This window comes from Trematomus bernacchii, unplaced genomic scaffold (genome assembly GCF_902827165.1).
Source record: "Trematomus bernacchii unplaced genomic scaffold, fTreBer1.1, whole genome shotgun sequence".
Taxonomy (NCBI): domain Eukaryota; kingdom Metazoa; phylum Chordata; class Actinopteri; order Perciformes; family Nototheniidae; genus Trematomus; species Trematomus bernacchii.
This window is the reverse complement of record NW_022987642.1, coordinates 596,764-608,784: the sequence shown is the minus strand read 5'-3', so window position 1 is coordinate 608,784 and position 12,021 is coordinate 596,764. Positions and strand designations below refer to the sequence as shown.

The 12,021-nt window shown below is 43.7% G+C and overlaps 1 protein-coding gene across 3 annotated transcripts in view; it reads left to right on the top strand.

Moving 5' to 3' along the window:
• The window catches only part of grin1b (glutamate receptor, ionotropic, N-methyl D-aspartate 1b), an 81,948-nt gene extending 76,077 nt beyond the window's left edge, over nt 1-5,871 (top strand). For all 3 annotated transcript variants that reach the window (XM_034133747.1, XM_034133746.1, XM_034133748.1), the window contains one exon: nt 2,885-5,871. In XM_034133747.1, the coding sequence (XP_033989638.1) occupies nt 2,885-2,950 (66 nt within the window). In that variant the 3' untranslated portion in view covers nt 2,951-5,871. The remainder of the gene's footprint in view (nt 1-2,884) is intronic.
• Nucleotides 5,872-12,021: the final 6,150 nt, after the last annotated feature.

Here is a 12,021-nt window from a genome sequence, read left to right as displayed (position 1 = left end):
AATCTTTGCGTTGGTCATTCGCCGTCATGTCTCCTCTCCCTTCAGGGCTGGGTACCCGTACTCTAAGCTGTTGATTCAAGTAGCAGAATGCTAAAGCTCAAACTTAAATCTTGTGTTTACCAGAGATGACCTCAAAGGTTCCTTGGAAATATATTGAGCAAAAGAGAATTTTAAAATGACTTAAGACTGGCAAGGTACTGACAGCCTGAGGGGAAGCCGTGGCCGAGGCAAAGCAGCGTGAGGGGAGTTCGGAGAAGCCATGGACCCTTGGTCAGCTCCAAAGCAGTCCTGGAAAACCACCGGCACCTCAGGGGGGGAAGCACGGAACAACCCTCGCTGTTTATAGTTAGGATGTTGACCTCAACTGAGGGGTGTTATGGTGCGCTCATACTGGACGCAAAGTCAATTTCCCCCCGCTTCTTTTGCAAGAGTTACATTTTCTCAATTTGCGCGACGCTGTCTTGCGAAAGCCAATCAGCAATGAGGATCTCAGCCCGTCGTCACTGACAGGTTTGAATCAGAAAACCAAACAGTAGCTGTTAGCTGTTAGCTGTTAGCACACAGTACCTCATATCTGTCCAGAAACTGGGTAAAGACCAGCGTTTATATGTACAAACAACAGACTGTCAGTGTGATGTTATTGTGAGTGTGGACGGTACAGCTACATGTTAGCCTAGCCTGATCGATCCAACAGATTTGCCGAAGCATTACTTCATGGTTTAACTAATCGGTATTAGTATGAAGTTATCTCGTCATCATTTTGATACCTGTATTATTACACATATACATTTACATCGCATTTAGCTGAGGCTTTTATCCAAAGCGACTTACAATAAGTGCATTCGACCAACAAGATACAAACTAGAAGAAAACAGAATCATATAAGTACATCAGGTTTCATAGAGCCAAAACATTTCAAGTGCTACTCAACTGGCTTTAGATAAGCCAGTCCTTTGTTAGTATATAAGTGCTTTGTTAGTATATAAGTGCTTTGTTAGTATATAAGTGCTTTGTTAGTATATAAGTGCTTTGTTAGTGATTCTATGGCTCGAAGTGGAGTGGAAAGAGATGAGTCTTCAGTCTGAAGAAGATGTGTAAGCTTTCTGCTGTCCTGATGTCAATGGGGAGCTCATTCCTCCATGTTGGAGCCAGGATAGCAAACCCACGTGTTTCTGCTGATGGGAACTTGGGTCCCCCTCGCAGTGCGGGTGCAGTCCACTGGTGTCTTTTATTTTGAAAATACCCAGCCCACCCTTCCTCTCTCCTCATCCTCACCTCCAGACTCAGTATCTACAGACAGACAGACAGACAGACAGACAGACAGACAGACAGACAGACAGACAGACAGACAGACAGACAGACAGACAGACAGACAGACAGACAGACAGACAGACAGACAGACAGACAGTATTAGGTATGATCAGAGGTCTTTTTTGTCCACTTTGAGTCGTCCTCTTGCAAAGGAGAAATGAAGAGTGTGTGGTTTGTCCTCTGTTTGTCTTGGTCCTGTCTGTCCTCTCTGTCCTAACGTCATGTCTATCCTGTGTTAGTCTTGTTGTCATGTCTGTCCTCTTGTAGTGTCTATCCTTCAGTCCTCACATTTTCTCTTTGTCCCGTCTGTCCTTTGTTAGTCTTTGTCCTGTCTGTCCTTTGTTAGTCTTCGTCCTGTCTGTCCTTTGTTAGTCTTCGTCCTGTCTGTCCCCCTGTCTGTCCCTTCCTCCCCCCCTCTCTCTGGTGATGGTCGTCCTCAGAGTCTTTTAATCCTCGCGGGTCTTCGCGCAGAGCGTTGTTTCCTGTCCTCTCTAACTCGTCTTGTTTTCAGTGTCTCGTCCTCGCCGATGTCTCCGGATAATAAACGTGTCTCTGCTTTCAGCCTGCCTTCAGAATAAAGGCTTTCAAAGGGTTGATGAAATGTGTCTTCTGTTTCTGTCTCTTCTGTCTTTTGAAATCCACAGCAGACGGACATGTTGCGTCCCCTCTCCGTCCAGATGTTGTTTTATTGTGAAGGGGCAACATATGCACGACAGTCGACAACGAGAATGGAATTATCTCGTGGCATGAACTACACTGATATGTTCTTTATTTAAAATAGTAATCTTCAGGGTTTCAGTGCACGTAAAGGGTCTACAGACGCTAAAATCCCTGTGTTTCGATTGTCGTACATATTATCTTTAGGGTGGGGGGGGTATCTGGTGTCTCTCTGTGACCGTCTCTTTGTATCTTACGACTGTTTCTCTCTGGCTGGATTTGAATGGTGTTCATGCTACACACACTGCCTCTGTCCTCCTCTGCAAGCACGACTGACCTTTATTCTGAAAATACAGCTTCCTGTCCAGCTTCAGAGCAGAGCAAGGGTCTCTGTTATATTTCACAGTGTGCTTCCTCTCGTAGGTTTCTAGCTATGTGTATTTCTCCCAAAATAAATTATATTTGCTTTGTTATTTTTTAAGTACTTTATTAAGATTGAATATAAATAATTTACCCAAAAGCAGAGTTTTAATATTAAATAATGTGAACAAAAAAATGTATTTTACTATCATTATTAATATTATAATAAATAAATAATAATAACAGTAATAATAATTATATGAAAAAATAATAATAATATTATTAGTAGTAGAATTCATCTACTTAAGTTGTTATTTTCAAGAGTAAAGATTGTGTTAAAAATTAAACAATATGTTCAGTGAAACTTTGATCTCAGGCCGAACCTGTGTGTGTGTGTGTGTGTGTGTGTGTGTGTGTGTGTGTGTGTGTGTGTGTGTGTGTGTGTGTGTGTGTGTGTGTGTGTGTGTGTGTGTGTGTGTGTGTGTGTGTGTGTGTGTGTGTGTGTGTGTCGAGGTGTGAATAACTAACGTGTGTTTTTCTGTTTTTGTCTCTGCAGCCGTACCCGACTGACATCACCGGCCAGCTCAACCTATCGGATCCCTCCGTCAGCACCGTGGTCTGAGAGAGGACACACACACACACACACACACACACACACACACAAACCCATACACACACAGAAAGACAGACTGAGCATCCTCTGAGACAGGAAGTAGAGAACGATAGCATCAGGACTTTTGGACACACACACACACACACACACACACACACACACACACCATCTGTCATCCCAAACACACACAAACTCGCCTTTTCTCCGCTTGTAGCCGTCAGCCGTCCTCCAACCAGAGGATGTCTTTTATTTTGAAAGAACAGTTTTTCCAATGGCTTTTATTTTGGTAGATTTATTGGATGTTGTCCAGTTTCCTGTGCGTCACATCGATCCTCCCGATTCCTTTTTATTTTTTTATTATTCCTGCCGGTACCTCGAGCTCCTGAGCGTCCAGCGCCTCTCTCTCACCTGCCGATCGATCGGGGTCCCGATCCCGGTCAGTGGGTTATTGATCGACCCGGGGGCAACCGGTGGGCCACGCCTCTGGGACAGGAAGTAGTTTCTCTGACCTGCAGCATTGAACCAAACCCCGAGGATCATGGGTAGCGTAGTCTTTAAACTGAGGGCCGTGAACAACTGATCACAATATGGATTGGAGTGGAATTTCAAAATAAGACGCAGGTGAATAGGGTGAAATATGAACTAGATATCGCCCTGAAACGTCCCCTCTGCATTCCCAACGTTAACTAAATCACTTTCTATTTCACAAGCTTTCTCCCGCTTGCCCCCCCCCCCCCCTTTTTAAAACCCCTATTTAGCATTTAAATAATTATAAAATAATAAATAGTTTATAACACACTCTTTCCGCAGATATCAGCGCATTTTTATTGTTAACTATATCAAGAAAAAAAAAAGATTCTTCTTCACTTTAATGACAAGTTATAATTATTGTCAAATCCACTGATAATAAATGCTGTTAAGTCCTTTTATCTGTTGTGTTATAAACAATTTATTAAGTGTTATATTGCTTATTAATGCTAACGTTTACTACATTATAATTATCAATATTTAAGGAAAAGTTGTAAATATTTGCTTATTTTAATTTATATGAAATTCACAGAAGAACTTATTATTTATGATTTAATGAGAAACACGTTTTTTACTAAAAATCAGAACCGAAAACACGAATATAAAAATATATAAAGTGTGAAATCAGTAACACTTATTTATATATCCTTCATACTTCTTATTACTTTTATTTTGAAATGTTGAACCTTTTATTTTGAAAATTTTAATTTATTATTATTGTAGATGTTATTGTTTTATTTGTTATGATACCACTGCCAGGAATCTTTCATTTAATGTAATAGTTATTATGAGAATACTCCCTGAACCAGAAGCCCGGCCCACCGCCCCCTGACCGCCCCAGGGCATGATGGGAAATGTAGTCATTGCTCCGCCTCCACTGACGTCCAGTGAAAACCTCCTGACTCCTCCGGAGATAAGGGGGTTTTGAGAAGTGCAGCTGGCGTCTCTTTAAATAAAGTGTGTAGAGATATTAAAAAAGGTTGTGTGTGAAATAGAAGTACACCTGTTGATGAAGACACCCGAGCATCACTGAGAACAAGAACCCTTTCACCATCTTTACTTCCTGTCTGTGAAAGCCTGCAGAGCTCTGAGCGTCCTGCTGATGCTCTTAGTGTTAGCATCATGACGTCTTAAGTTAGAATGGGAGAAAGAAACGCTCAATACTTTCAAGAAATATCCCAAAAGCTTGTCATCAACTGAAGCTCAGCGAACGCTAACAAGCTAGCTGTTTGTTTTCCATTTCTGAAGGACAGTTTTGTTGTAGGAGAAACACCAATGCTAAGATAGCAGCTAACACTAATAAGCAAGCTAAAGTAAATCAGGAAATCCAGATCCAGTTGTATTTTCTATGATTAAACCTCAGCTAATGCTAATGCTACTCTACCAGCTAAAGCTATCTGTAGTCCTTCAGCTGGACTACAGATTACAGTGTTTCTAAACATGTCAAAGATTAAAGCTAAATTAAAATAAAACCACATTAATAATATGTATATTTCCTATAATTGAGCACAGGCTAGCGTCTGTGTTCAAACTGTACTGTAATGCCAATGTAGCTCATGATGCTAGCTAGCTTGCCGTTACCTGTCCATGAGGGTTAAGCTAATGCCAATGTAGCTCATGATGCTAGCTAGCTTGCCGTTACCTGTCCATGAGGGTTAAGCTAATGCCAATGTAGCTCATGATGCTAGCTAGCTTGCCGTTACCTGTCCATGAGGGTTAAGCTAATGCCAATGTAGCTCATGATGCTAGCTAGCTTGCCGTTACCTGTCCATGAGGGTTAAGCTAATGCCAATGTAGCTCATGATGCTAGCTAGCTTGCAGTTACCTGTCCATGAGGGTTAAGCTATCTCTTAGGATTTCTTTTTCTTTTTCAAAAATTGTAATACTATATTCATTTTTGAATGATTTTTACATGCATTATATTATTAACGGTATATATAATAATATTAATAATAATAACTGTGATATTTATTGTGGCATGGTTCACTTTCATTTCCTGTTGACTTCACAATAAGAGCACCGACAGAAAAACTGTTAAATAGAGCGTTTTCTTTGGAGTTTCATTAATAAATACTAAACAAAAACAGTGATGACAAAGCGAAACCAGTTGTTGTGAAAATGAGAAGATATTGAAATTACTTTAAGCTGAACTGAAGGAACCGTGTGTCCTGAAGTCTGCAGGAGGATCTCTGAGGAACTAACATGTAATGTGTGCTTCGAATCACACAGAGAATTATTAGTATTTAATATATATATACAGTATATAGTGTTTTATCTGTTCTCAGTGACGTTCAGCTCTACTGACGCTGAGGCATTACAGTATGAACAGAGGTGGAGGAAGTACTCAGATCTGGTACTTTAGGGACAGTAAAAGTAGTCGTTGTGCAGATTGGTCCATTTCAGAATAATATATATGATATGTTTTATAATGATTGATCATGAAAGTGTTCTCAAAGCTGGTAAAGGTGCAGCTAGTTTGAATGACTTTGTATACTGCAGGGTAGCTTGTGGATTTACTCCAGGTGGAACTAAAGTCTGATTTAACACTTGATTATATTTCACATCATTCATCCACATCTGTGAAGTAACTAAAGGTATTAATACATGTAGTGGAGGAAAAGTACACCATGTACCTCTGAACTGTAGAGGAGTAGAAGTACACCATGTACCTCTGAACTGTAGAGGAGTATAAGTACACCATGTACCTCTGAACTGTAGAGGAGTATAAGTACACCATGTACCTCTGAACTGTAGAGGAGTATAAGTACACCATGTACCTCTGAACTGTAGTGGAGTAGAAGTACACCATGTACCTCTGAACTGTAGAGGAGTAGAAGTACACCATGTACCTCTGAACTGTAGTGGAGTAGAAGTACACCATGTACCTCTGAACTGTAGAGGAGTATAAGTACACCATGTACCTCTGAACTGTAGAGGAGTAGAAGTACACCATGTACCTCTGAAATGTAGAGGAGTAGAAGTACACCATGTACCTCTGAACTGTCGAGGAGTATAAGTACACAGTAGCAGAAAATGGAGATACTCAAGTAAAGTACAAGTACCTCTAAAGTGTACTTAAGTAATGTTGATGGACTGAGTTACTTCCCACCTCTGAGTACGAGAGACTGATATTATATATATTGATGAAACTAATTAAAGGGACCATCACTGTTTTATTTCAGAGTGAAATCAGTTTTTTAAGCTTCATTTTTTATCCTCAACTTTAATTTGAGTGTTTTAGTTTTGTAAGTATTCCCAGCAAGATGTGAACACTGTGTATTACAACGTCTCTGTTCTGCTCTGAGACATGTGTATTTATATAAATCCTCTTCACGCTGCTGTCACCTGAGTTTGAACACAAAGAGGAGTGAAACCATGTGCTTTTAAATTATACTTTTTTTAAATACAAAGTGACTTAGAAGACAGTTTTAATTAATATAAATATAATTCAAATCAACGAGAGCAATAAGAAGACGCCTGAAGGCACCGTGCATTACTACAATGTAATATAACGAATATGTATTAACCTTTAAATAATAACTCAGCAGCATTTAAAGGAGTTTTATCCATCGTCTTTGATAAATAAATATATAGCATTAATTTATATATAAATACCAGATTGACCTTATATAGTCATCCTTATCTTTAAATACTCTGACGTGTTTTGATTGTAAAATGATCCGTGTTCGTGCAGCTCACCAGTGCTAATATTACGCTGTCATTTTATTTTGTTTTGAAATGATTTGTTTTGGATGTAAAGCACTGATTGAACTTCCTGTTTGAGGATTACTTCCTGTTGTACAGAAGAAGAAGAAGAAGAAGGAGATGTCGTCTCACTGCTGTTTGTAGTAAATCTATAACCCTGTGGAAACTGATCTGAGGTCAGTGGCATTAAACAGATGTAGAAAAACAAGACGTGCTTCCTGTCCTCCTTTCTCCGTGTATATGAAATAATAAAACACAGCAGTGTGAGGATGAAACTCAGAGGGACGATTCGAAGATTAACAACCGCAAAACTACAACTGGTTCAAAACACACCGCTGCCGGGATATGAACCAGAACCAGAACCTTTGATCACGTCACGCCTGTCCTCATTGCATTGGCTCCCGATTCACATAAGACTTCAATAGATAGAGATAGATAGAATTGGGAGGGATGAAACCCTCTTTAATGGTCTCACATGCAGAGCACACTGTGAAATGTGTTCTCTGCTTTTAACCCATCCTAGAACCAGGAGTCTAGTACCAGGAGTCTAGAACCAGGAGTCTAGTACTAGCACCAGGAGTCTAGTACCAGGAGTCTAGTACCAGTACCAGGAGTCTAGTACCAGGAGTCTAGTACCAGGAGTCTAGTACCAGGAGTCTAGTACTAGCACCAGGAGTCTAGTACCAGGAGTCTAGTACCAGGAGTCTAGTACCAGGAGTCTAGCACCAGGAGTCTAGTACCAGGAGTCTAGCACCAGGAGTCTAGTACCAGGAGTCTAGTACCAGGAGTCTAGTACCAGGAGCCTAGCACCAGGAGTCTAGTACTAGTACCAGGAGTCTAGCACCAGGAGTCTAGTACCAGGAGTCTAGCACCAGGAGTCTAGCACCAGGAGTCTAGCACCAGGAGTCTAGCACCAGGAGTCTAGCACCAGGAGTCTAGTACCAGGAGTCTAGCACCAGGAGTCTAGTACTAGTACCAGGAGTCTAGCACCAGGAGTCTAGTACAGGAGTCTAGCACCAGTGAGTCTAGGCACCAGGAGGTCTAGCACCAGGAGTCTAGTACCAGGAGTCTAGCACCAGGAGTCTAGTACCAGGAGTTCTAGTACCAGGAGTCTAGTACCAGGAGCCTAGCACCAGGAGTTCTAGTACTAGTACCAGGAGTCTAGTACCAGGAGTCCTAGTACCAGGAGTCTAGTACCAGGAGTCTAGCACCAGGAGTCTAGTACCAGGAGTCTAGCACCAGGAGTCTAGCACCAGGAGTCTAGCACCAGGAGTCTAGTACCAGGAGTCTAGCACCAGGAGTCTAGTACTAGTACCAGGAGTCTAGCACCAGGAGTCTAGTACCAGGAGTCTAGCACCAGGAGTCTAGCACCAGGAGTCTAGCACCAGGAGTCTAGTACCAGGAGTCTAGCACCAGGAGTCTAGTACCAGGAGTCTAGTACCAGGAGTCTAGCACCAGGAGTCTAGTACCAGGAGTCTAGTACCAGGAGTCTAGTACCAGGAGTCTAGCACCAGGAGTCTAGCACCAGGAGTCTAGTACCAGGAGTCTAGTACCAGGAGTCTAGTACCAGGAGTCTAGCACCAGGAGTCTAGTACTAGTACCAGGAGTCTAGTACTAGGAGTCTAGTACCAGGAGTCTAGGACCAGGAGTCTAGTTCCAGGAGTCTAGCGCCAGGAGTCTAGAGCCAGGAGTCTAGTACCAGGAGTCTAGTACAAGGAGTCTAGTACCAGGAGTCTAGTACCAGGAGTCTAGTACCAGGAGTCTAGCACCAGGAGTCTAGTACCAGGAGTCTACTACCAGGAGTCTAGTTCCAGGAGTCTAGCACCAGGAGTCTAGCACTAGGAGTCTAGCACCAGGAGTCTAGTACTAGGAGTCTAGTACCAGGAGTCTGGTACTAGGAGTCTAGTACCAGGAGTCTAGTACCAGGAGTCTAGGACCAGGAGTCTAGTTCCAGGAGTCTAGCGCCAGGAGTCTAGAGCCAGGAGTCTAGTACCAGGAGTCTAGTACAAGGAGTCTAGTACCAGGAGTCTAGTACCAGGAGTCTAGTACCAGGAGTCTAGCACCAGGAGTCTAGTACCAGGAGTCTACTACCAGGAGTCTAGTTCCAGGAGTCTAGCACCAGGAGTCTAGCACTAGGAGTCTAGCACCAGGAGTCTAGTACTAGGAGTCTAGTACCAGGAGTCTGGTACTAGGAGTCTAGTACCAGGAGTCTACTACCAGGAGTCTAGAGCCAGGAGTCTAGTACCAGGAGTCTAGTACAAGGAGTCTAGTACCAGGAGTCTAGTACCAGGAGTCTAGTACCAGGAGTCTAGCACCAGGAGTCTAGTACCAGGAGTCTACTACCAGGAGTCTAGTTCCAGGAGTCTAGTACTAGGAGTCTAGTTCCAGGAGTCTAGTTCCAGGAGTCTAGTACTAGGAGTCTAGCACCAGGAGTCTAGTACCAGGAGTCTAGCACCAGGAGTCTAGCTCCAGGAGTCTAGGACTAGGAGTCTAGTACCAGGAGTCTAGTACTAGGAGTCTAGTTCCAGGAGTCTAGTTCCAGGAGTCTAGTACCAGGAGTCTAGTTCCAGGAGTCTAGTACCAGGAGTCTAGTACTAGGAGATAGTACCAGGAGTCTAGTTCCAGGAGTCTAGTACTAGGAGTCTAGTACCAGGAGTCTAGTACTAGCACCAGGAGTCTAGTACCAGGAGTCTAGTACCAGGAGTCTAGTACCAGGAGTCTAGCACCAGGAGTCTAGTACTAGTACCAGGAGTCTAGCACCAGGAGTCTAGTACCAGGAGTCTAGCACCAGGAGTCTAGCACCAGGAGTCTAGCACCAGGAGTCTAGTACCAGGAGTCTAGCACCAGGAGTCTAGTACCAGGAGTCTAGTACCAGGAGTCTAGTACCAGGAGCCTAGCACCAGGAGTCTAGTACTAGTACCAGGAGTCTAGCACCAGGAGTCTAGTACCAGGAGTCTAGTACCAGGAGTCTAGCACCAGGAGTCTAGTACCAGGAGTCTAGTACCAGGAGTCTAGTACCAGGAGTCTAGCACCAGGAGTCTAGTACCAGGAGTCTAGCACCAGGAGTCTAGTACCAGGAGTCTAGTACCAGGAGTCTAGTACCAGGAGTCTAGCACCAGGAGTCTAGTACCAGGAGTCTAGTACTAGTACCAGGAGTCTAGTACTAGGAGTCTAGTACCAGGAGTCTAGGACCAGGAGTCTAGTTCCAGGAGTCTAGCGCCAGGAGTCTAGAGCCAGGAGTCTAGTACCAGGAGTCTAGCACCAGGAGTCTAGTACCAGGAGTCTAGTACCAGGAGTCTAGTACCAGGAGTCTAGCACCAGGAGTCTAGAGCCAGGAGTCTAGTACCAGGAGTCTAGCACCAGGAGTCTAGTACCAGGAGTCTAGTACCAGGAGTCTAGAGCCAGGAGTCTAGTACCAGGAGTCTAGTACCAGGAGTCTAGTACCAGGAGTCTAGCACCAGGAGTCTAGTACCAGGAGTCTACTACCAGGAGTCTAGTTCCAGGAGTCTAGCACCAGGAGTCTAGCACTAGGAGTCTAGCACCAGGAGTCTAGTACTAGGAGTCTAGTACCAGGAGTCTGGTACTAGGAGTCTAGTACCAGGAGTCTAGTACCAGGAGTCTAGGACCAGGAGTCTAGTTCCAGGCTTCTAGCGCCAGGAGTCTAGAGCCAGGAGTCTAGTACCAGGAGTCTAGTACAAGGAGTCTAGTACCAGGAGTCTAGTACCAGGAGTCTAGTACCAGGAGTCTAGCACCAGGAGTCTAGTACCAGGAGTCTACTACCAGGAGTCTAGTTCCAGGAGTCTAGCACCAGGAGTCTAGCACTAGGAGTCTAGCACCAGGAGTCTAGTACTAGGAGTCTAGTACCAGGAGTCTGGTACTAGGAGTCTAGTACCAGGAGTCTACTACCAGGAGTCTAGAGCCAGGAGTCTAGTACCAGGAGTCTAGTACAAGGAGTCTAGTACCAGGAGTCTAGTACCAGGAGTCTAGTACCAGGAGTCTAGCACCAGGAGTCTAGTACCAGGAGTCTACTACCAGGAGTCTAGTTCCAGGAGTCTAGTACTAGGAGTCTAGTTCCAGGAGTCTAGTTCCAGGAGTCTAGTACTAGGAGTCTAGCACCAGGAGTCGAGTACCAGGAGTCTAGCACCAGGAGTCTAGCTCCAGGAGTCTAGGACTAGGAGTCTAGTACCAGGAGTCTAGTACTAGGAGTCTAGTTCCAGGAGTCTAGTTCCAGGAGTCTAGTACCAGGAGTCTAGTTCCAGGAGTCTAGTACCAGGAGTCTAGTACTAGGAGATAGTACCAGGAGTCTAGTTCCAGGAGTCTAGTACTAGGAGTCTAGCACCAGGAGTCTAGTACCAGGAGTCTAGTACTAGGAGTCTAGTTCCAGGAGTCTAGTACCAGGAGTCTAGTACTAGGAGTCTAGTTCCAGGAGTCTAGAGCCGCGTTCACACCAAGTACTTTCCTGTACTTAGTTCCGGCACTAAGAGCCCTGGCGCTTTTAACCCCAGGGTACTTAGTACAGATCGCGTTCACACCGGAGTACTTTTCCCTGAGGGAAGATTACAAGTACAGTAGGTGGCGGTAAGCACCTTAAAGTTGTTTGCAACCCGCTACAAAACAAGAGAAGAAGAAAAACTGATACAGGATCTGTTTAATCGCCATGTCGGTTTTCTTTATTGCACTCTCAAGACATAACATTAAATAGAAATATTTTAAATGTAACTAAAGTGTCAGTTGTACATGTCAGTAAACATTGTCAATATAAAATAAAGTGTCAGTTGTACTATATAATAACAGTAATAATAATATAAAATAAACTCCCAGCTGTAGGGAGTCTCAGCAGCAAACCC